Source organism: Aphidius gifuensis, linkage group LG1, assembly GCF_014905175.1.
Source record: "Aphidius gifuensis isolate YNYX2018 linkage group LG1, ASM1490517v1, whole genome shotgun sequence".
Classification (NCBI taxonomy): Eukaryota; Metazoa; Arthropoda; class Insecta; order Hymenoptera; family Braconidae; genus Aphidius; species Aphidius gifuensis.
The window spans coordinates 151,160-178,271 of record NC_057788.1 but is presented as its reverse complement, the minus strand read 5'-3'; the positions used below and the strand labels follow the sequence as shown (position 1 = coordinate 178,271).

General features: G+C 27.0%; 1 protein-coding gene across 2 annotated transcripts; it reads left to right on the top strand.

Annotated features, from left to right (window-relative positions):
• The first annotated feature begins 1,619 nt into the window (after positions 1-1,619).
• Positions 1,620-25,899, top strand: LOC122860617. Of its 2 annotated transcripts, none has more exons than XM_044164510.1 (3): positions 1,620-2,805; positions 23,456-23,786; positions 23,860-25,899. In XM_044164510.1, the coding sequence occupies exons 1-3, from the start codon at positions 2,727-2,729 to the stop codon at positions 24,362-24,364; spliced, it is 915 nt and encodes a 304-aa protein (XP_044020445.1). In that variant the 5' UTR covers positions 1,620-2,726; the 3' UTR covers positions 24,365-25,899. The 2 variants fall into 2 exon arrangements, with proteins under 2 accessions (XP_044020445.1, XP_044020447.1); XM_044164512.1 differs by lacking the exon at positions 1,620-2,805 and adding an exon at positions 16,447-23,071.
• The last annotated feature ends 1,213 nt before the right edge of the window (positions 25,900-27,112 follow it).

The window sequence follows — 27,112 nt, the reverse complement described above, 5'->3', positions numbered from 1 at the left end:
ATAAAATAAACAAGTTTCTATATATTGCATATAAAATATATAAATAATAATCAATGCAAGTACATGCGTGAATACTGATGATATAAAAACACGACGACGATGATGATGATGATTATGATGATGACAATGTGTCGGTCAATCTATAAGAGGGGCAAGGAACACGTGCCAAGAGTGAACAAGAGATTTAAATGAAAAAAAAATAAAATAAAATAAAGAAACGCTATGATATTGCGACTCGACGGCGGCAACTCTTAATTTTTTTTTATTTTTCACAATCTCCTTCATTCCCTGACTGGTATATGATGTATACATGTATGCATGCTGGCTGTGTATTATGTACTTGTGTATGTGGTATTTTATATATATATATGCTAACTGACGGTGAGTGCGAGGACAAACGGTGATGCGCGCAAGCCACCACACATCAGGGCTGTACACAAAAAGGAGCATTATTAACAATTATTAATAATAATTAATGAGATGAAAAAAAAAAACTAAATAAATGTAAATTATAATTTTATTTTGACATAGTTGCAGGTAGTTTGATTTTTACTTTAAAATGTCAATATCAATAGTAATATTAGTCAAATAATAAATAATACTGCAATATACCAAAGTGGATGATAATAAGAAAAAAAGGAAAAAAAAAAAAATCACATGTAATATAAAAATATATAAAGAGCAAGAAGGAAAGTCATATGCAGAAAATGCATCTTGAAACAAAGATGATGATAAAAGAACAAGGTGGAATGAACTTGACTAAATGTTTTTTTTTTTTTATTATATTCAACTTGCATTGAAGTTTAAAAAAATTTATGCATTTTGCAAAATATTAAGCTGAAAAATTTGAGCTTATTTATTATTTTCAATATAATTAAAAATCTGGCGCTATAATAATCAGATATAATTTTAGCGGTGAATAATAAAGGATTGCTGAATATATGAACAAGAAGAAGCAGGTTTGGTTTGTGTCGGTGAGGACTGAGGAGTAGGCAGCAGCACCACCACCACCACCAGCAGCATCAACGCCGAGTTATCGAGTCATTCCTCGAGGCTAAATAAAAAAAAGAGAAGAGAATTATTCTACACGTTCTCTCCAACTTTTTCAAACTTACAAGTATATGCAACATAACATGAAAAATAATATTCAAGTAAAAGGAAAATATTTATATAAATAAAAAAATAATATGATAATCATCAGCTTCATATATTATATCGCCCACACAATAATTTTCTTTTCAAAATAAATTAAAAATATATCATACACAATATGCTTCAAATGAAAATTGATAATGAATTTTCATATATGTACGTAAATTTTTATTTCCCGCGTCACGACGATTTTGACGTCATCAACAAAAAGTCAAAAGCGTGACGTAGATAGATATGTGTGTATACATAAAATACGGCACACGCCGTTTTGATATAATGATACGCAGTGGTGAAATTACCAGCCAGTGGAGGTGGTGAAAGAAAAAGAAAATATTCCAAGAGCAAAAGAGTTAAACAATGATGCCACCATCACCACCACCACCATCAGTTTCAGTGACAAGTTTGCGCACGCGCGCAAATAAACGTACGGCAATTGCGCGGATTGCAGAGTAATAACTAACTGATGAAGAGAGAGAGAGGGAAAAAAAATCTACTGGGATTTTTTTATTATCATTTATTTTTATTTTTTTTTGACTCAAAGAAGGAGACTCGCAACTGGAGGAGCATTTGAGTGGCGAGTGGCGGTATGGGTACAGTGTAGATATCACAATATTATAATATATACAATACTGCGAATACACCAACCAACCATATCTGCTGCTGCTGCTGCGCGTATTGTGATACCAAATAAAATAACATTTAAAATAATTGTAACGACCTTTGTCGCTAACGCGCGAATCGGCCAGTTAATCGCGGCTTTTTTTCTCACATTGAGTTTATCTCCGTCAATTTGATAATCTATATAGAGTGTAATTAGCAATTAACATATTATAATTAATGAAAAATATATATATTTATACTATAAAAATTTATAAACAAATCAATAATAATAATAATAAATTAATTTTTTATTTTTACGTGACGTCTTAATGTGCACAGGTGCTTAGAGAGCAAAAGAGAGCAAGAGAGTTGTACATCAGCTGGCTTAGTTGTATGTATGTATGTTTGTTGGCGTCAAGAGAACCAAAAAGAGTGGGAGGTAGTTATTTCATATACGAAAAGTGGTAAAGGATTTTAGTTGTTGCAAAGGTGTGTGAGTGGTCGCCGCGCGGAAAGACTGTCGCGGTGTGGCGAAAGAAGAGAAGGAGGACAGAGAGGAGGAAAAAAAATAAAAAATAAAAAATAAAAACCTCACAGACTTGTTAGACTGTAACGGTTGTTGTTATTGTTGAGACTGCTGCCGCGACGGATTGAATTGACTTTAGCCGTGCACTGTTACACTCAATAACGCATGTTTATTTATTTAAACATATAAAAAAATAAAAAAAACAAAAAACATACATATTTATCATCATTTTAGTATTTTTTATTTATTGTATCATTATCACACTCTGTGACTTGTTGTTTATTATAATAATTATATAAACTGTGCTTTTAATCTTAATGACTTGATGAAAATTTTTAAAAATTAAATATATACGTGTTTTTTATTTAAGTGCAGTTTTTGTAATTAACAATTTTTTTTTTTTTTTTCTTTGCTAAATAATTCAAGTTGGAAAATTTGAACAAAAAAAATGCTCGATTTTGAACAACAGGCAAATCAGGCCCAACAGGCATTGGCCTCACTCGAAGAAGACTGGCATATTTTTGAGGGTAAGTTTGAAAAATATTTAAATTTTTTGTTATTATTAAATTATATTTTCAATATATTATTATTTATTATTTATTCAAAGTTGGTTGATCAATGCGCGTGCGGCATTTCACTCCCCCACTTTGCTCCAAAATAATACTCCGTTTTTCCGTGGCGTATTTTTTTTTATTTGCTTCGATCCTTATTTTTATATTAAACCGTAAATAATAATAAAAAAAACCCTTAAATATTTTTTTTTTTTCGGAGTAAATTTAGCAGCCAGACAAAATCAACTTTTATATGAGCTGTTTGCCCGGGACACACACATATATACACATGTATTTTTTGTATATAGCTTTTAAAACTTTGGCTAAGATTAAAAAGGTGTCATTGCTCAGTGGGTGATGGTCGATACGACCTTTTTTTTTTTTTTTTCTTTATCTTTATTATTGTTATTTTATATTTACCAATCTACTTTGCTCTTTTTTTTATGATCGATTCATTCTAGAATCTAGATGCACTGACCTCGGCTAATTTTCATCAGTAAGATGAAAAAAAAAAAAAAAAAAGCCGGGGAAAGTGAAAACTATACATAGTGAAATCGAGATGTTGAAATTAAATCAGAATTTTTTTATACAGATATATATATAATAATTAAAAATTATAAAGAAAAAAGCTAAATGATTAATCTCTTTAACAAAATAAAATAAAATAAATTGTAAAATTTATATTTTTAAAATTATATTGTTATAGGGATTTTTAAAATATTCATTGGCCCCATTTCAGTGACTCGTTTGTGTTATGCATATAACCGGACGTTTCACTTTGTTGAGAGGCCCCCTTTCACACCAAGATATTTTTTATTTTTATTTAAGAAACAATCGAAGCCATTTTGTTTGTACATTATTTATATTATTGTGTCATCATCATCATCATCATCATCGTCGTCGTCGTCGTCATTGTAATGGCCCTGGACATTTTTATTTTCATAATTTTTAATTTCTCTATACACAACAACGTGATTTGCAACCAAATTCATTCAAATAATAATAATAATAATTTGACTAAAACCTTTTAAAAACAACAATTTTTTTTTTTTTTTTGAGTATTTATTTATTTAAAAAATTAAATGCGCATACATGTTGATATAAATTCATGTACATAATACACAGAGTCGTTCATCTCGAGGTCACTCCTACAACCTGTTGAATTTTGTTGATATCTCTATACATATATATACGTGGATTTTATACATATTTTTTTTTCTTTTGACCGAAATAAATCGTGACAAATAGGTATATCATTTCATATGAATATTGATATTTTTATTTAGAAAAATTAATTATTAATTTCTATTTTTAAAATTAAAAAATAGAAATATCATGTATTTTTGATTTTTTAAATGATTTTTATCGATGTTATCTACTTTGTAGTTTTTTTTTAAATTATTTTGTTATATATGAAATATATATTAAAACCAGACTTGGTTGGTGTGATTAAATGTTCAAGAGACAAAGGAGAATCGAGTAAATTGCTTGCTGAGAATATTATGTTGTGGTAGTGGTAGTGGTAGTATATATACATGTATATGGATGTGTATTTGAATTTCGCGTCGTTCTCGAAGCTACGAAGGTCGGCTAAAGTCGGGAATGTAACTCGCGATGTCGACGATCGTTGCACAGGTCGCGTGCGCAATACACACACACACATACATAATTTTTTTTTATTCATGATTTTTATCATCGCATAATTATTATTTTTATTTTGATAATATTTTTATTTTAAAGCGTGATATCTTTTCACGGTGTTTAAAATTAAATCATTTTTTTATATTTATAATTTTTATATGATTTTTTAAATAATCATATTATTTTTTTGTTTAACAAAAGTGCATCATTTGGACACCTGCTGCTGATCGCAAAATATATATGCAGCCTTGCTTGTAACAATATAATATTCTCCTCCTTAAAAATTTTTATTATTTTTTTTTTCGTCTCACCTGGCGCTTTCACTGTCATGACGTTCACCACATTGAATTTTTTTAAAAAAAAAACAAAAAAATATATAGGTATACATCCTTTACATTGGAAAATCGGTTGACAAATAAATAACAATAATTGATGATGATTATTATTATTATTATTATTATATAGACACTGATGTCTGATCAATTTCGATAAGAGCTGTGTTGAATTTTATTTTTTCTTTCAACAAATTATCACCTGCAGATTATAATTCAACTCCAAACTGATATGAAATAAAATTTTTCTTAACAAAGATTGAATTCAAGTTTTATAGAAAAAGTAATTTGTCGAGTTGTTGTCGAGGTGATAGCCTCGTTGGCAAGCGAGAAAGTATGTATAGCCAACAGAAAAGTTGCTCATGAGGAAAGTAGGCTCAAGTCTGTGTGATGTTGCGATGTTATAGAACTTAAATATAAAATATAATATACAACATGCAACAACGGTAAATGAAAAATAATAATAATAATACATAGCTAAATTGCAACTTGAAATAAAAAAATCAGCTATATAGAAAAAAAAACAATACAATTTCGGTGAAAACAAGCTATATATAATATACGCAATAGTAAATATATTTTATTTATTTATATTTACAATTTAATGAAGAAAGTAAGCAGCAGCAAAATATTGTTTTTTTATTTGTAATATGGTTGTTAAAAGACAAAGATAATAATAATTTGTCGTCGTGAAACTTGATTCAAGTTAAAAAAATAAAATAAAAATGAGCCAAACTATTTCGAAAGAGATTCAAATAGTATTGTTATTTTTTCGTAACAAATATATAATCATTTTAACGGTATGCAATGTTGCCTTTTTCTTACAAATAATAATAATTTATTTTCTACCTTGTAAAATAACAACAATAACAATATACATATATATATAGAGTTTTCTAGTTGTTGTCCTATACGAAGGCCTCATCCTCGTAGTATTAAAGTCCCTGACGTAATAGAAAGTAGAGCCCCGACAAGGCTGTTTGCCACTTACAATCAAGACAAACGTGTCCAACTTTGATACTTTTTTTTTATTTTTTTTTATATTTATTTTTCAACAATAAACAAGGAACAATAATTTAAGCATCTTTTTTTTAATTTAAATTACTGTATTTTATTATTATTATTTTTATTATTGTCAAGGTCATTTTTCGTTTTTTGTTTGATTGATAATTACGTGCAAAATATAACTCAAAATACACAAAAAAAAATTGTGTTGTTGTGCACTTAATTTGTGCAGTATGATGACCTCGTTTGGGTCAGCTGCAAAGTGACCATTATATTGATATATTTAATAGTGACGCAGTTGTCGAGGAATTTTATTATTGATTTTTTTCCTTATATATTATATTATTTTCCTATATGAAATGATGGAAAAATTGAAATATACCAAAATCAAAGTGTAAAATGATATTTTAAATTTTTCATGTATTTCTTTACCGTGGGAATCACGATCACTGATGTCCATCGATATACATAGAAAAAAAAAAAACAATAGATTTTCAATTTGTTAGATTTACATGTATATATTTTTTTTTTTCTATAAATTATACAAAAATATACGTTTATTATTATGATTATCTTGTGAATTCGACCGTGAGGATAAATGTAGACTGAAAAATCATAGAAAAAAAAAAAAAAAAGATTTAATTTATTCAAACAAACGAATCAAATTTTATATCTATTCTTTTTTTTTTTCAAAAATATTTATAACATGAAATTTTAATACCGTTTAGTCATTAGTTTCTTTTTTTTCATCATTAAAATTCTTATATATAAACTTGATTTTCGTCTGCTTGCATCGATAACAAGAAAATGTTAAAATAAAAATTAAGGGAGGGATTAATTTAAGGGTTTATAATTTGTGATGCACGCATAGTGAGTATAAACATTGTAAACAATCAATGAAGCCAACACAAACACACACACGCACACACATAGTGCAACAAGGTCGGCCATATTGATAATTTTTGTAATAATAAATGAGACTGGTTGTTTTGATGGTGCATCATCTAAATATGTCAACACGTGGTCTTTGTTTTTCTGTCAAACAACATTGTCTATTACATTGCAGCTAAATGCCACAAAATAATTTGATTTTTATAAAGCAAAAATGACCAAGTAAAGTACCAAGCAACAAAATAAACAATAACAATGAGCTTGCAGTCAAGTGACAAGTGACTAAATACTAAATAGTGGGCTTATTTAAAAAATTAAATAATAAAATCTTGGGATAAATTTTTGTAGTCTGATGAGGCCGCCTAGCGTTATATATTATAATAGTGAATGTATATGTATGTGTATTCTGTTACTTGCTTCAGCATCGATTCCATATTCGTGAATATTCGTGAAAAGTCGGTAATTGTCGGTTGTCTCGAGTCCCCATTTTACAAAACTATTCGACGTACGAAGCAGCCAATAGACCGTTTGTCCGTCGCGTAATCAAATCTTGATTTTATTTTAAAAGAAATTGTTTAATTATTATTGTTTTTCCAAATTATCATCATATTATTAATTTATATTTTTATTTTTACAATTGAAAAAATATATATGTATTGATTAAATACAATATTAATTAATTTATATTTGAATTTGATTGATAAAAAAAAAACTAATTATATTTTTTGATATAAAAAAATAACAATTAGTTGAATTAATTTTTTAACAAATGTGTATTGATACATTTTTATAATATATTGAAATTCCATCTGCACTGTATGTATATATATAGTGATTAAAGGATAATTTTGCGCTTTGCGGCCTGCCGGAAGCCAAGCCGATCGATATCTACCTCATCCTTTCTCTCTCTCTCTCTCTTTGCCCTCTTATTCCAATCTATATTCCTTTGAAAAAAAAACCCACTCTATTACCAAAATTACAAAATAAAATTTTTGTTTAGATAAATAAATAAATCAAAATAAAATATATACATATATACATTATAAAAATACACACACACACTGAATGATTGACCTTAATAAATTGCTTTTCCCACGAAAACACACGTGTAAACAATTTAATATATTTAAATTTTGACATTCATATATAGTGATGAAAGAAAATGAAAAATATCAAAATATATTTAAAAAATTACAAATAGTATAAATGAAAGAAAGAAAGCATCAATGATTACAATAATATTATATTGCAGTATTAAATTATTAATTTATCACGAGACAGACAAGTGTATATTATAGTATATATATATGAATGCATGTAGACGTCAAATTAGGTAACCCATGTTGATTTCGCTTTTAATATATATGAAATTGGGTTTGTAGGTCACACCAGCAAATAAATATATGTAAAAGTGTATTAGTTGTCTTTTTTTTTTATGATAGAGTAAATAGTGTCTTGTCTTGTCTTTTATATATAAAAAAAGGGAAATAAAATAATATAACACTGATGAGGAGGAGGAGGGAGAGACAAGTAGAAAGGAGCTGGTTTTTTTTTCAAATATTATCCTGTATATACATATACATATGTCATATGTACATCAACCAAGCGAGACATGCGTAGTAATATTAAATTAAAAATCAAGGCCCCTATTTTGTTGATTAAATACAATATATATATATATATATATGTATGTATGTATACAGCGCGCGTCGACCTCTACTACTACTTCTACTACTATTACTACTATACTACTAAAATACACATGTGCAGCATTTAATAAACTTGATAAATTTATATTTTTAATTTTCATGTATGACAATTGCCGCAGCTAAATGTTATTACCAATTTTAAAAAAATTAAATAATTTAATAATTATTTTTAATTAGTATATTGATAATGATTATCAATATTTGCGTAAAACAAAAGGCTTGTCAAGTTTGTATATTACCCAATTGCCTTGTATGTTATTTTTCTTATATACAGTATATTAGTCTATGGAGTGACATCCAGGTCGTCCCTTCTTTGTTCAATTTGTCCTTGACGTAATCGAAGACAATTTACATTACGGAAGCTCATATATATATATTACTCAATTCATATAATATTACGTAAATTAAATTTTAAAACTATCTAAATATATTTTTATATAATTTGCTAGTTGATATTTTTTAATTTTGTGTAATCAATTATTAAAGTTTATTATAAATAGTTAAAATTTATAAGTGTTGTACATATATAACATAATTTATCATCAGCTGTATGTGGTACATATTTTGTTTATAATATTTATATAAATTCATTGGTTTTTATAGTCTTATTTATATATATATTACTATTGTTGTTGTTGTTGGTGTTGTTGATGTCGATGTATATAATATGCATGGATGGATGAGTTAAACCAGCTCAGCGTGTGTAAGCTATATAATATTTATACATATATACAAAATGTAAATTATCATAATGTTGGTGTGAGAAAACGGTATATTCACAGTCATTTTTTAGTTGAGCGTATATGTTCACATTGCAAGTGCAAGTATTTGTTGGTATATAGCTATTTTCTCATATGTATATATATATCCAAGAAAAATAAGCTATAGTAACTAGAGAGATTTACACTCACTCACTTACTCACTTACTCACACAAGAGCTATAGGCTGCATAAGTTAAAAAATATATAATATAGACAACAACTTTTTTTAATTTTTTCATTTAATTTTTCAATAAAAAACATAGCTATATATATTTTAGGAAATTAAATGAAATTATTAAATATATATTTAGTATATAATTTTGGTTTTTTCTTTATGTTAGACTCTTAAACCAACGAGATAACACAAAAAAAAAAAAAAAAAGATAATAATAATAAAACTCGTGGGATAACACACACACGTATATTATTCAACAAATCAAAACGATCTTCACATAATCATTTTATTTTTTAAAATAAAAATATAATTTTCAAGTCACGAATTTATAAAATTAACAATAAAGCGACTAGAAAATAAAATATTTTTATATTTATAATACATGATAAATTTAAAGGTAATTTATAATTATTTTAAATTTTTTATTTGTTTGACAATCGGGGCCACTTGTGACGTACATATTTTTGTGCAATAAAAGGATTTTATTTTATTTTATTTTATATATTTTTTTTCACAAAGTTGGTAGGCATTGTCCACCTGTTTATTTGAAAATGCCTTAATAATTATTATTATTTTATATACAATGTATTTCGCGGATAAATTTTTGTTCTGGTTGTCCTTCTGGCACCTGCATGACGTCACGCAAATAAACAGCTGGTCAATTTAAAAAAATAAAATGAAAATATATTTTTTCTTGTGTGTGTGAATTGCATCCCTTGGTTGATTTTAAAAAATAATAATCAACAACAAGAGGATATATATAATATACTTGTGGCAAAATGAAGTTAAATTTTTCATGTGGTGCCCATTTTATTTTATTTTTTAAAACCCGAGACTGGTGGTGGTGGTGGTGGTGGTGGTATAAGCCTACTCACAATATCCAAAAAATAAAGGTCATCAAACTCCATGAGTTTCTTTCAACTTGCGAGAAAAAAAAATAAATTTAAAATAAAAAAAAAAAAAAAAGAGTCATTGCCACTGTCAATATCAATGAACTTTGTATTGTCATATATATATTTTTTTAATATATTATTTTACAAATTAAATTATAAATTTTAATTGTATTCTCTTGCTTTTAATTTTTTTCTTCATTCAATATATATACAATTTAATTGTAATTTGATTCTTTAAACAATTTATTAAAGTTTGCCATGATGATGATGATGATGATTATGCCTATAACAATGAGTGTATTGATGAAATTTACAAGAATATTAGTATGCAACTTGGTTATCGTCATTGTAGGTAAAGACCTCGCTGACGGAAACAGCAGCTGTTGTGTTATACCTTATACTGCACCGACACAAACACAAACACACACAGAATAAATACAGGTTTGAGCTTTAATGTTGTCAGGGGTCAAAGAATAATACACCACATACCTGTAAACTATAACTCACTAAATTTATTTTTTTAATTAATATTATATATTTTTTAAAATACCAAAATTAATGATTGAATCTGTTTTTTTTTAATTTTCAATATTAAAATTAATTAATTATTAATATAGTTTATTGGTATTTTAAAATGGGAAAAAAAATCATTTTTTTTTTTTTTTCTCTCTATTCGGTTGCTATGGACATTTTTTTCTTTTTCTTTCATTTAGCCTTTATTTCGGTTTTTTTTTTTTTTTTCTCTTTGTGAATGAACTGGTGGTGGTGGTGATGGGGATGATGGGCCATGAGTGAGATGAAAATATATATTTTTACCTGGTGGTTGCAACTTCTGCTGCTGCTGTTGGTGATGTTGGTGATGTTGGTGTTATTATTGTTACATGTGTATTGGTGAAATACATTTGGTAGACTCACTTTTCTCTCCCACATCATGATCTTTCTCTGTCGCTCAACTTTTTCTTCATCATCTTGCTCTTTTTTTTTCCATGCTAAACGATGTATATACTGGCCATACTTGGCATCGTATATATTTCTCCCACTTTGAAATAATGATTATATGGTATATTGGTATGCGTGTGTGACTAACATACTTGGTATCTATATTCTATCTTTTGCTATTCTAAATTCTAATAGAAACAACATAACATGAACAATCTTGCTGCTTCAAGTTTAGTTTCTTTTTTAACTTGTCCCGATCACAAACACCCCCGCTGTTCTAAAGAATTACTCATCCGGATTTTGTTTTTCATTGTTATATTGACAGTCACCTATTTTCATTTTCATTTTCATTTTGGCATTCTAGCATTTTAGCATTTTAACTGCATGGAGATAGTATAGAAACACATCCCTTGGAAATTTCTCGAAATAAGAAAATATTGTATAAAAAATATAGTATATACATATAGGTCAATATTCAAATTATTAATTAATTTATAAAAACTATATTTATTACATGGAAATTTAATTTTAAAGTTCCATCTTTTTTTTTTTTAAATTACTCGAAAGAGTTATTTTACTTGAAGAGGTTTTTTTTTTTATTGTAAAAATTTTCGTTCGATACTTTGCAAAGTGCATATATTTATACGTCCATGCCAATAAATTGCTCTCTATCTCTCTCACTCTCTCGTTTTTTTTTTTTCATCAACCCGATTGGAATTTCTGGCTTGCGAGAATCTTGGCTGCGCACGCGCTATTTCCACAGCTGGAAAGAGAAATGAAACTATAATTAAATATATATAATGCTTTTTTTGTTTATTCTTTAGCTATTATATTAAATACAAATAAATATATATTTATAAAATTTTTAACATGGTGACGATTGATATACAGAGGAAGCATCTGGTTAAATTTTTATATTATCAAATGATATGGTACAGATTTTTAAGTGCAAGCAAGTAGTAGTATAGCTGAGTAGTCGACTAGTCGTTGACTTGTATTGGGTTTATTTGATAAAACGAGTCGACAAGAACAAGATTAAAAACTAAATAAATAAATAAATAAATGATACGAGCTGAGAAGAATTGAGCAAGCAAGTTGAGGGTGACCGAACCTTGTATCCTAAGAATAGTGTGACACAGGGGGCACACACATATATATGCGTACACACCACTTGATTTGCCACTGAAAATAAATACAAATTCCAAATCTATTTTATTCATCCACTCGGTAAATTAATTCAACCGCATTATTATATTACTCTAAATAAATTTATTTAAAAAATAATAATTATATTATTGCCTGTCTGTGTGTGAAAAAAATAAATAAAAAATAAAAAAAAGGAAGGCATAAATGATGCATGCGGGGGAAGTTGAGAAAAAGAGAGATTCTTTTTTATCATAATTTTTTTTGTTAGTTTTAAATATGTGTATATGTACTTGGCCCTTATGGTTTTCTCATCGTCCAACGAACCCATCCGGGGGTTATATTCACAAAGAGACCTTTAAGCCCCATCGACAGTCATAAAAGCCGACTAGACATTGAGTATAGGGTCGCAATGTGTTGTACAACTTTTTCGACCAATTAAATAACCCCCCTTCTCCCTCTTTATTTTGTATATTATTTTAAAAAAAATAATTTCAATTGTTCCTTAAAATTATTTTACAAAAATATCTTTAATTTAATTTAATTTTCGACTTTTAGCATTGAGAGATTTACAGAGAATATAAAATAAAAAAACAAGTATATATCTCACCATATATAAAATTAATCAAGATATTTAGTATATATATAAGATAAAATATAAATATGAGAATACATTTACGAGTATATTCATCCCAAGCTTGATACCCTTGAAAGCCGATGAGCATCGATCGCTCCTTGGCTTATTCTCTCGCTCTTGCTTTTGCTCTCAACGTCGTCATCACCATCACCATCACCATCGTCGTCGTCGTCGTCGTCCATTTGGTGCTCTCCTTTGTCCTTGCTATATGGTATATGATGCATTCTTCTTGTTTCTCACTCTGGTCCCTGTTAACGGGGTGTCTACGAATTGTCGGCTGCTACCCCACCATTATCATTTACATGTATATATATATATATATGAATTCAAGCAAACCAAACCAAACCAAATCACCATCACACACATATTTTATACAACAGGAAATTTACCTCCTCGACAACTATAGAGTGTTAGTAGTCGACGTCAAACAACAAATACATATTCACATGCCATATTACAAACAAACAAACAAACAAACAAATATCTACTATACTCTACTATGTATATAAAGCTCGCTTGCGTATATATATGTATACACATGTTGGATCTTGTGATCAGGAGAGTGAGAAAAAGAGAAAGGTATATTAAAGCATTCCATGTACACATATATATATGTAAGAATATCAGTTTTGTGTTAAATATCCATGTGTAATATGCAACAGAACAAGAAGGAAGAAAAGATGATGATGATGATGATGCGTGTTGTGAGGTCGGTAGACGACGAGCCAGAAACTCCAAAAAAAAAATATGTATATATATATATTTAATAAAAAGCAGAACAAAGCAAATGTTTAAGAATATTTTGCTTTTTTTACATCATAATTAAATTGTTCTAAATATTATTTATAAAAGTAGATGATATTATTGTATATATTACAAATTGAGACAAACTTTCACCTTGTTTATCATGTACAAAAGTTTACTATGATATTTTTTAATATTTAACCAAGTCTGACACTAAAATCACTATCGCATGTCTGTCTGTAGTATTTTATTTATTTTATTTTCATATATTCATTTGATTGTGTTTTCAAAGTGAAGAGAGAGAGAGAGAGAGGAGAGAATTTTGTCCTACGTGCCCTCGTTGTTGTGAAAAATGGAGGGTTGATGTATGCTACTTACTGCTTATAACTATATGATCGGGCCAAGTTTAAACACACATGTATATATGCAATCATAAGGGTTACAATAAATATTATCAAGCATACATGTAATAATTAAAACAATGAAATATATATATATTAAATGATGATAATGATGAATGAAAAGCTCGCAAGCATTTGACACAAAAAATACAATTTAATTTTTTTGTTTTCATTTTTATTTATATAAATTTAAAAAATAATTGAAAATAATAAAAAAAAAGAAAAAAGTGTTTAAAGTCTGTTCGATAAAATTCACACACTTGACTGAATAGTATATAGAGACAAGCTTGAAACCCGGGACAGAGGCTTCCACTTCGCTATAGGTGGAAAATCGTTAGGTGCTGGTTGGCCCCGTTTCGTCTATATATATATATGTTTCATCTATCGCTCCTTTCCATGCCATCACTCTATATATATTAAAAAGAAAAAAATGATCAAATAAACTTGTATTTTTTTATTTGATAAACCTCAGTCTGTATAGAATTTACGTCTCAATGATATTTAATTATTTATAATATGATAAATAATTGCTTTCTATATATATTATTATTAGAATAAATATATAAAAATTTCGCTAAACCTCGAGAAGATAAGCCAAAAACATAAATATATTTTTTTTATTTGCAGCTGATAAGAATTAATAATAAGAAAAAAATTGCGAAAATCAAAATAATAATATGTCCAGTGATAAATTCATAAATAAAATTGACAATTTGATTATGAACAACAATAATTGTCTAATAGGTATATATATACTTTAACAAAAATTCTGACACGGTCTACGTGACGGAAGCACACTTTCAGGCCTTGGTGTATTTAATGCTATATACCTCCACCACACTGCAGACTATTGGAGCATTGAGCATCACAAGACAGACAAAAAAAAAAAAAAACAATCATAATAACAATATCTCATGGGTCCAAAGATAAAAAAAAAAGAGAAAAAGAGTATAAGGCTTCAAAAGATAGAGAAATATAATAATGCGTTATATTCGTTGGTGTTTTATGTATATTTTTTTTACAAGTTGTAATATACAAACTATAGAGTAACACTTTGATGCAAAGAGTCATAATAATTATAGCTTGGACAGTGTATACTAGAGAGTAAGTGATAATAGAAAATATATCTCAACTGCGACAAGTGAGACGCAATCAAGTTGTTTTCTTTTTCTAACTCGTTGAAAAATTACAACAACAATTACTATTACTACTACTATTACTATTACTACTACTACAGCAGCAACAGCAGGGGGGAGGTTAAAAAGGCACTGGTTTTAGTTTGATGGTAGCACAAGTATTTAGCATCTTTGTCAAAGTCTCTCTCTCAGAATGGAATTGAGTATGGCACATTGCTTGCTATATAATATGGAAGAGAATGGATGGAAGGCACGGGCCAGTGTGTTGTCGATGCCAATGTAACTACGTCCGTTTTTTTTATTTTACCCCTCTTTCTCTTCTCTCTCTCTTGTAAATATATATATAATATCTTTTAGTTTTCTTTTAATTTTATTTTCTACTTGGCATCTCACTCAGTTTACCCGTGCAAATATTTTTTTGTGTCCTGCTTGTGTTGTATGTATGGTTGATGGTGCCTTTGGTGATGGTTCCTGTTATGTGTCTTCTTGTGCGCCGATATAATATCAAACGTGTGTCTGTGTATCATTTTTCTCTCTCTCTCTCAAACATAGCTAGCTAGCTACATAGTAAGTAGTCTGGTATGGTCTGGTACGCCAGCGCCAACTTGAATCAGTAGAATTCAGTCGTTCACGGTCCTCCTTATAATACGGACGGACCAGTTATTATTAAAATTATATTTTTTATTTTTTATTAATCTTATTCTTCTTCCTCCTCCTCTTCTTCTTCTTCTTCATCGTCAAGTTGAATTTTTTATTTTTTGTTAAAATTGTGCTTCTTGTAAGTTGTACTTGATCATCATCATATAAATACTACTTGATCTTTGCAGTGTGTGTATGTGTCTCCATATAAATTAAAAAACAATTATTATTATTATTTTTTTTTTGCTCCAAAATACACATACACACACACACTCACATAAAATATATATCTAATAAACAATTGTGATTGTGATTACAGTGTATAACAACATACTGTGCGTATGCTCTATTTTATATTAAAACAAGTATCATATTTTTAAAATATTGACAATTAACTATTGTTATTATAACAAACAAACAAAAAAAATACAGTGATTGACATTTAAAGTGTCAAATAATATTAACAATAATAAAAAAGAAATTAATTATCATCATCTGCATCATCATCAATCAACTGACCTCTACAATCTACTACTATTAACAAGGTGCGATATCAATTTATAGTCTTACTCTTTTTTTTTTTAAATAATCAATGATTTATTTATTTACTTTTTTTAATTAAAATATAATATGATTATTATGATTATTTGGGTGCATTGTTTTACTGAGAATTCGACGCCATTGATATGTATGTAATACATACAACCATACATACATAGTCAGACATATACACAAGTATACGAGAGGAGGACGATTATCCAGCGTTATGTAGAGCCGTTCCGTTATATATCGTGATAACTCGCGCGCGGACATGGTGAGGGCTTGCTTGCTTGGTTGCTTATACTTGCTTGGGTATATTATATTATATGCGCGCACATACCAAACACACAGATGAGGTAAAAAAATAATAAAAGGCTCCCTAATGCAAAACAAAGACAACAAATTATTAAAAGTTTAAGTAGGGACAGAGGTAAAGAGTCTCTTATTATTATTCAACAACAAAAACAAGAACAAAGAACAGATAGAGTACGTATGTTGTTGCTGTTGCTAAAAAATTATTTGACAATATGTAACTCATATATTTTGTAACGTCATGATATTAACAAATTGGATAAATATCATCATAAAATTATTTATATATCTTAATATATTGTATATTTATTTTATTTTGATGATCGATGAATTTACTCAAGTGAATACACCATCTTTGACGTCACTTGTTATCGTCATAAATAGTTAAATACATATATAAAAAATCAATTGCGACGCTTTTTAAAATTACATTTAAATTTTAAACTTAATTTTTATTTTCTCGCAATATAAATATAAATATTTTGCAAATAAACATGTATATAACATAATATTATTTTATTTTATAAATTTACTTCCTTTTGGCATTCTTTTTGCTATAGTACAATTAATAGCAATTTAAAAAGACAATATTACGCAGATTATAGATATGAATGGAAAAAAAAAAAAGAGAGAAAGAGAGGGAGCTTATGCGTACTTATCAAGTGACAAAACAATCAAAGCTGTAAATATATATAGAAGAAGCTGTTTTAGACTATATCACAAAAATTCATAATACTACGAGATGACAATAATTTTGAGGTGGGGGAAAAAAATGCTCTAGCATGTGTTGTCGTCGTCATCATGATGATCATAATAGAGGCAGAGGGGAGAGGGTCAAGTTGTCGTCATAGTGACGATATTTGGATGAAGGGTGAGATTATAGCTAAATAGACAAACTAAAGTGGGGAGTATTGATGTTTATCGATAATATTAATTTGCCTTTTATTTTTAAATTTATATTATTCCACTCAATTTGCGTAATTCGAATTGCATTTATTTTTCACAGTGTACGAATGATTTAATCAAGGAAGTTGGCTTTTTATTGTTGTTAATTTTTTTAGATAAATATTTTTTTATTATTTATATAAATATGTATAGCGAAGAGATGGTAAATTAGTAGTAGTAGTGGTGGTAGTGGTGCTTGTGTGAAAGTAAAGAAAGTGGACCGTGTACAAATGTTTATTTATTTATTTATTTTTTAAAATTATTTTATCTACTTGTTGTACATACTCGTCAAAATAATAAGTCATTGTATTTTTATTGCAACTGTATACATAGCCATTTATTGGTATATATTTTATTTTCATCCGGTTAATATATTTCTATTCACAACAAGTAGAAAATATAAAATTATTAATATGACACTATGTTTATTATATACTTGAAAAATTAATTGTCACTATACTGATATTGAAAAAAAAATAAAATAAATGTTTTTAAATAAACGATAGTACTCATTTACATTAAAACCATATAATATACTTTTTTTATTTTTCAAGTTTCTCTCTTATTATATATATACAGACAAATTAAACAAATAATCTAAAAATAATAACTACATGATCCCTAGAATTTATCTTAAATATATAAATAAACTTTGAAGAAGAGGAAAAAAAAAAAAAAGAAAATCTTTAACAGTAAAATCACGTGCCCTTGGCTGTTTTTTTTATTTTCGTAAATTTAACTGTCAAGTAATGTCATGTTGCGCACGCGTGACGCACCGTTCATATTATCATAAAAAAAAAAACTAATATAATATGTAAAAGGCATGATATGTATAAAGAGGCGTCACTTTAACGTAATAAACAATTAAAATAAACTAAACGCACTGAAAGTTCAAACAAAACAAAAAAAATATCATTTAATTGTGTTTGATTATATTGCGTGGAATATACAAAAGTAAATTCAGTCAAATGAAAAATAAATGTATACTCAATGGTGTGCAAGTAATAAATAATAATAATATATATGTTGCAGTATGGTATAGACAGGTGACTCTATAACAAAGCCATATAAACCTCCTTTCCCTCTGCAATTTTATATATATAATTTTTTATTTTTGAATTTTAATATTTTGCGTATTAAAAATTCAACATATAGTAAATTAGAGAAAAGGGACAACAATAACCAGAAGCATTATATTATTATTTGTATATATTATTATATAGTTGAAACTAGCATAGGGAGAACGGACCAGCAAACTAAACCTACCAGAGAACGAATCAGAATCGACCGTAGGCTGCGGTTTTCTTTCTCCAATATTCCCATGACCTCGTTAAAATCGTTGCGCATTTAAATACAAGTGTGTATGTGTGTGTGTGTCTATGTTTATATATTTATTTATTTATTTATTTATTGAAAAATGTATTTTTGATTAAACATAACAAAAAATATGATAAAAAAAAAAAAAGGGGAATAAGTAAATGAATGGTCAGACATAGTGATCAGTTTGCTATGAATTTGATAATATTATACTTGCACACGTGTCAATATTAAAAAATATTAATAAACAAATAAATATAGTAGTAATAGATGGTAAAATAGAAAAAGAGGAGGGGCTGCAGATGAAAAATAATAGTAGAAAAAAAAAAAAAACAAAAAAATGAGATGACGCGGGTTGTTCTTGTTGGAAGTGAAAAAGCAAAGACAGTGTAAATATAAAAGGGGACAACATCTGCTCTTAGCATGATTACCGTGTATTGATGTGGCTTTTATGGAATGTAGGAAGAACATAATCATAATGATAATAATAATAATAATCAAAGTGTGCGCGCGTTTGTCTATATATAAAGAAAAATTATTAAATATATTATATTGTTTTTTAATTTTGATTAAACATTTAATGTTTATGTTATTTTACAACGTCATCAACACATTTTTTTTTTTGTTTTTTACATTTAAAAAATAATTATAACATGAATTAAAGAAAAGATAAAAAAAATTAACTTAAAATATGTTTTCCTGGTTTTAAAAATTGCAAGAAAATATAAAAAAATAAAGCACATAGTGCGAGAGAGAGAGGGGGGGAGGGGGAGGACTTGAATACTAGAGGATGCAGATAAATGAAAAAAGACAACACAAGGTTTTTTTTGAGAGACTGCCGACATCGTCACACTGCACGTGCGCGCAACCAGAACTCTGGCACCTGCGTTGGAGTAATTCAGTCTCCCCCCACTATATTCTCCTTCTCCTCCCTCTCTCTCTCTCTCTCTGACGGTAAAATATATATTTCAACTTGATGGTCGAGGGTTTTGGTTCTGTTAACGACACTCATCCAATAAACATAAATACAAACAATATAAAATTGTTAATTAAAAACTATAAAAAAACACAAATATATACATGTATATTTTTAATTACAACTTTTTTTTATTATTAAATATATATATTATATGTACGTCAATTGAGATAAAAAAATAATTCAACTATTATTATTATTATTATTTTTGATTATGAAATATTTAATTATACACACCGTTTCATTGAATTTAAAATGAAGAAAAAAAAAAAAAAAAGTATCTATATAAATAGACGTAATCTTATCAAATATAATTTTAGTCACCGGAAGAATGATAACGTTATTTTAAAAAAGTATAATATTTTATAAATGTCTTAATTTTTTTACAATATTAAACTAGTTTGTGATATATTATAATTTAAATTTACTGTTTTTCTATTGTATTTCATATTTATCACAACAAACAGCTTGTACTCAATATAATAATTGTAGAAAATTTGTAATTTTGTTTTTTTCATTATTATTGTATTTGAAAAATATATGTTTAAACATTGAATATACTTTATTGAGTATTTTGAATGATTGCAGCTCTTGGGAGAAAGTCGTTTGAATGGTTACGGCCTATTTAATAACGACCCAAGAGACATCAGAGCCACCTCACTTCTTTATACACAATATACAATTTTACAAACATACATCTATTCTAAATTTAACCAATACCAATTGCAAATTACAAAATTTAATAATAATAATAATAATAATAATAATGAAATCCATTAAAATTAAAAAATGAAATATTTAAATGTCTGACTATTCGTTGACTTTTCTACTTGTATATATAGTATTTGGAGCTCTCTCGAAATATAAAAATAATGATGAAAGACAACAAGTCAAGTATAACAAAAGAATAAAAAATATAAAATAATATGTCTCAAAGAAACGGCAAAAATCATAACGGGGCGTACCTCTCTATCACCATAAAAAACGGTATCGTGTCCCACATGAAATCAACTCTTTCCAAGCGTATCTTTTTGTTTTTAAATTTAATAATATAATAAGAGAAGAAAAAAAAAAAAAAAAAAAAAGTATATAAATCAACAAATTTATATACTGATAAAAAGTATGAAATCAAATGCCAAAGTCAGCAGAATTAATGTCACCTGAGCTACTATACTCAGTGAATTATTATAACGATGCTCAAGTAAAAAATATTCATAACGGATTTATTATATATGCGATGGATTTTTGGAATACTTTCGTTACCAAGCAGCTATTATTTTCAATTGATGCATTATAACATCGATATTCAAGTACAAATAATAAGAAAAAAAAAAAAAATTGTCATACAAGTTTAAAAATTGCACACCCACACGCAAATGTAAATACTATATATATATGTACTGCACAGACAAGATGAGACACGCGGTGGTGGCAGCAAACTCGCATTCGAAGGCACACGAGTGCGTGACCTTGTCGTACACACACAGTGTGTCCTTGCCCGCGGCAATATTTATTATAAAATAAATAAATAATATTGTCAAAAATAAATACAATTAACTATAGTGTTAAATTTAAAAAGAAAAAAAAAAAAAAAAAGCTCAGCTTTAAATTAAGTTAAAATACATGAGTTTTATTTTTAAATATACATATGTATTTAGTTAATTTCCTCAAGCTTTTGTACATGCATTCCATTCAAGGCCTCTCACTAACCATGTCCGTTTAGTTAAAAAAAAAAAAAATATATATATCTATTTCTTAACTCTTAACAAACCTCCTCTTGTCCCTCGCAATCACCACCACCACCACCACCACCATCATCATCATCTATTTAATGTTCTCCTCTTCCTCCTCCCACCCTCAGTGACCCTACCGTGCAAGAATTATACTACTCGACACTTTCTATTTCGATTTGTTTCGATTGGTGCAATATGCGGAGACCGATGACGACGATGTTTCTTGGCCATCTTGACTTGTTGCAATTTACCCAACGTTTATTTAACATTTTTATTATAAATATAAATAAATAAATAATTGTTTTTAATAATTATATACGGCTAATTATTATTAATAATAAAAAACTTAAATAATATGTTTTAGATTTCACGATTTATTTCTTTGTTCATTTTTTTTTTTTTTTTTTGTTTCTTCAGCGTCCTGAAAGAATAATCTCGATGAATATCGAATTTTTATTTTTATTTGTTACCTAACTTGCCAGATCCCGTCACTTTTTTTTCTTTTTTTTCTTTTTTTTACAAAGTATATGTACCCTTCTCTTGCAACTGTCTCTCTATCTCTCTTTATCTCTCTTCTCATGGTGGAGAAAGTTTGCTAAGCATGTATATGAGACCTCGAGCGTGAAAATCGAAAATTATTTTCAGAATGCGGGCCTTTGCTTTCTGTCACATTTACTTTTTCTTTTTAAAATTATTTTTATTATTTCGATTACGAGATTTTATTATTTATTACATCAAGCTTTGTCTTTTATTTTTTTTTAAATGAAAAAATACAAATTACAATCGTCATTTTGTGTATATCATCAAAATATATATACAATAATCAATTTAAAATATATTGTTTTGACTTTTGACAGACGCGTGTCCATTGACAGGAAGTTTTTCATCTAAAATAATTAATTTTTTCCTCTTGGTTTTAACATCCGGCATGTAAAGTCTGGTAAAGTCTCCGGATGCATTCTTATGTTGACAAATGACGATGACAAGACGAAAAAACTAAAATTAAAAAAAAAATAAAATTTAAAGGGTCGTTTCAAAAATCCTCATGGCCTCTCAAAAATTTTCCATATAATTTCCCTTCAATTCCACAAAAACTCTCAAAAAATATTTCAATGAGGCCAGTGCGCCCTCGTTATATTACTCTTCTTTTTCTTCTTCAAGTTCTATAAATATATATATATACTTGTATATACTTATATATCCGCAAGCACAAATACCGCATATACATTCATTAAAAGAAAATAAAAAAAAATAAATTTCATTTTTAAAAACATTTTCTTCTATTATTGTTGTTGTTGTTGTAATAAAAATTACCGAGTGTAATTATTATTTTTGATTTTGGTGTTTCATGCATCGACTTTGGTGGATCGAAGGTATGTACTATGTGGGTCACCACATCATCATCATCATCATCATACTGACACGTACACATTGGTGCACCAGTAAACCAACGAATTGAAAAATATAAAATAATAATTATTCCTTGGTTTCTTGTTCATCTCAACTTGACAATGTTTCTCTTTTGCTTGACGACATTTATTTAATAAATATTATCTCTCTTTGCTGCTATATAAATGATTGAGCGTATTTATTTATTTATTATTATTTGAATTCTAGTATGTACTTGTACCGCTAAGTTGTTGCTTCGTTGACAAGTATACGCATATTTATTTTTACAGTTATACATATATGTGAAAAAAAAAACTAATAATCATAATCATATATTAATAATAATTTATTTATTTTTTTGATTACAGACGTTAAAATGCGACTGGAAGAAGATTTGGTAATACGTAGAAGTAGACCAACAATGATATCAGCAAAGTATCGTGCACGTGAAGAACGCAGACGTTTATTAAAAATATCTGCTGGTAAATTACGACGTATTGAAGATCCAGAAGCAAGTTTATGTCGTTCAGTACTTATTAATAATGCTGTTAGAAGATTACAACGTGAAAATCGTGATGAAAAAACAAGAAATTATGGCTTACCAATTGTTAATTATCTTGATGATTCATCAAAAGAAAATAATCTCAGTGGTAATTTAATGTTGGGCACTATGGATACAGATAATACTTCTAAAAAAAGGTAAAAATAATAAAAATAATAATAATTAAATTTTAATAATTAATAATTAATTTAATCAAATTATTATCAACAGATTGGGTGATGAAATGCGTATCAATGAAAATCCAAGTCCAAAACGTCAAAGGCACGATGATCTTGATCTTCAAGATGATGTATTCAGTGATTTTTATATTATACCATCAACACCATCAAGATATTTGTCCGAATCACAAACCGATCATTCCCTAAATAATTATCATGATAATAGACTAGACAATCGTACATCATCATCATCTTCATCATCAAGTTTATTTACAACGACAAATGACATGGATACACAAATGACAATTGGCAATAGATCAACTGATCAAATGAATAATCATCTTATGGATGTTAATGACCTTGGTTGTGATAGAATATGTGATTTTTCACGTTTTGCTGATACAGCTAAAACACTTGAAGAACGTCTTGTTGAATTACACTCACTTGATGAACATTTTGATTTAACTAAATTCGAAAGAAATAATAACCAAAGTTGTGGCAGAGCTTTTCATGATATACAAACGTTCCACAATCTTGTACCAGGTCTTGAAACTTAGATTTATTAAATAATAATCATTATATTATAAAAAATATTGTTGTCGTCGTTGTTGTCGTTAACAATTTATTATTATTTTATTTTTCTTTTTTTTATTTTTATTATTTTCAAAATATTAGTCAATTTTATATTATTATATTATAAAGAAAAAAGAAATTTATGGAAAAAATTTAAATAATGCGTGAAATATTATTATACAACGATAAATTATATTGAGATGACCCCTTTATTCCAACGGTATGAAGAAAATAATTGTTTGAATATATTTGATGATGATCATGAGACTGGATTTTTAATATTGAAATTAATTTAAATCGAAATATATGAAATTGTCCAATCGATATTTTTATTTTTCATCTTGGATCTTGATGAACAAGAGACATCATGATGAATTAATTTTTTTAAAAGTAACAAAAACAATTGACCAGGAGTATATACTTGAGTATCGTCCAAGTGGAGGATAGACTGCCTTATAAAACAAAAAAAAAACAAACGGAATTAAATAATAATTTCTTTTAGTTAATTGACTCACTCATTCGACATTATTTTAACTATTATTATTATTAAAAATAAACTCGGCAGCAAATGGAAATTCACAAAAAAAAAAACAGGTCACATTATATAAATTAATTATATTAAAATAATTAAATAATTGACAAAAAATACAAATGAATGTTTAAATAACTCATTGATATATACATAATAATTAATATACGCATACCGTTTGTATATATAGATTTATTTTAAGGGGACTTTTCATTTTTTTTTCAACGAAAATTTAATAATTTCATAAACAAAGAAAATAATAAAATTTAAAAAATAATCCAATAAATTGTTTTAGAAAATAAACACACGCACTTGTAAATAAAATTTTAAAAAAATTAAAATAAAAAAAAACGAAAAAAATATATATATTATTATGGGTCGCAATTTGTCGATAAACGGCATTTATAATTAAAAATAATAATAATGATTATTTTTATTTTGTTTTTTTTTTTTTTCGTTTATTTGGTATTGCGACAGGGCCTTAGTTAATTTTACCATTAATTATGTTATTTTTAATAATGTTCCATTATTTTTAATGAATAAATAAAAAAATAAATAAAAAAAATATAAAAATAAAAAAATAAAAAAAACACAAATTTAATGATTTTCTATTATAAATCATATAAATAAATAAATAAATATATTAAAAAAATAAATAATAATTAAAAATGAGTAGCTAAGTAGATGATAAATGTATTTTAGCTGGCTCCCCCTCCCTTTGCCCCCCTTAAATATCTTACACTGTCTCTCCTGTTCTCTCCTATTTTCTCCCTTCCTCCCCCCGTATTTTACTCGGCTCTACGGTTGTTTTATTTATATATAATTATTAATTAATAATTATATATCATTTATTTTTATTTTTTAACGAAAAAAATAATAAAAATTAGGGGCCATATGTACTTGACGATTAAGCTGAGTTATTGTTGAACAAAAAAAATTTTTTAAACAAAAGAAAATTAAAATAAAATTTGTATACAAAAAAAAAAAAAATTATTAATTATTGTTACCAGTGAAAAAATGAAAAAAAAAAGTAAAAACTATTATTATGTATCTTCCGTAGAGTGCCGGCGATAAATATTATTTAAAAAAAAGCAAATAAACACAAATTTTTTTTGTAAATAAAATTTAATAATGATAAAAAAAAATGAATAATTCAATTACATGATTAAAATTAATATAGATAAGAGCATAATCAGGAGCTAGCTATGTATATGTATAAAGTTTCGTACATTGTTTTAGATTTTTAGTATTCTAGAATATCCAAAATCAGTTACCAATTATTCGAAGATGAAATGACGATAAAGAAAAATGGAAAAATAAAAAAATCACAAAAAAAAAAAAAACAAAACAAAACTGCAATTGGAAAATATAATAAAAAATATAAAATGATTATTTTTTTAAATTCAATTTATTTCTATCCCATCATTTCGTTTAAATAAATAATTTAATTTATTAATTAGCCAACATCATCATCTTGGATTCACATCACTGGTTTAATTTATCTGGTTTATCGTTTAACTTTTCTGTTGAAAAAATCATAAAATTTAATTATTTTATTGTTATTATTATTATGTATTTTAGAGTAAACATTGACAGCATCATTTTTCTATTTTTTATTTTCATTTTAATTTTAAAATATCATCTAGATGGTTGGTTGGTGATATTTTTTTCAAATTTATTTTTCTATTTTAGATTGTTGATAATTACTGCACCTGAAACTTGCTGAAGATTCATAATTGCACCTGTTTTAAATTAATTAAATATTTGATAAAATTTGATATGACATATTGAAAATAATGTACAATATACTATTAATTTTTGTTTTTATTTAATTTTTAATATTAACACAAAAAAAAAAAAAAAAAAAAAAAATAATTAGCTTAAATAAAAAATTAACATTTAAATTGTGTTAAAAAATCAACACGTAATTGTACATTACATATGAAAAAATGTGAAATATAAAATAACAAGGTAAGACACCCCCAACTAGATGAAAAAAAAAAAAAACAAATTTTAATTATTAAAAAGTTATATTGCTTTGTGAAAATATCAATTATTTATATTTATTTATTTTTTCCTCAACAATTCCCAAATATAATCGGTATTTATCTCACTTTTTTAAAATTAATTCTAATTAATTAATTCAAGATAATAAACAAATATCATTTAAACAAGGTCAAAGGTAATTTTTCATTCTTTTTTT

What these genes read in the sequence shown, in the direction of transcription:
- LOC122860617 (XM_044164510.1), top strand. Translation starts at nt 2,727, where the DNA reads ATGCTCGATTTTGAACAACAGGCAAATCAGGCCCAACAGGCATTGGCC. An exon ending in AGACTGGCATATTTTTGAGG is followed by an intron (nt 2,806 to 23,455) that starts GTAAGTTTGAAA and finishes TTTTGATTACAG; the next exon opens with ACGTTAAAATGCGACTGGAA. An exon ending in GATAATACTTCTAAAAAAAG is followed by an intron (nt 23,787 to 23,859) that starts GTAAAAATAATA and finishes TATTATCAACAG; the next exon opens with ATTGGGTGATGAAATGCGTA.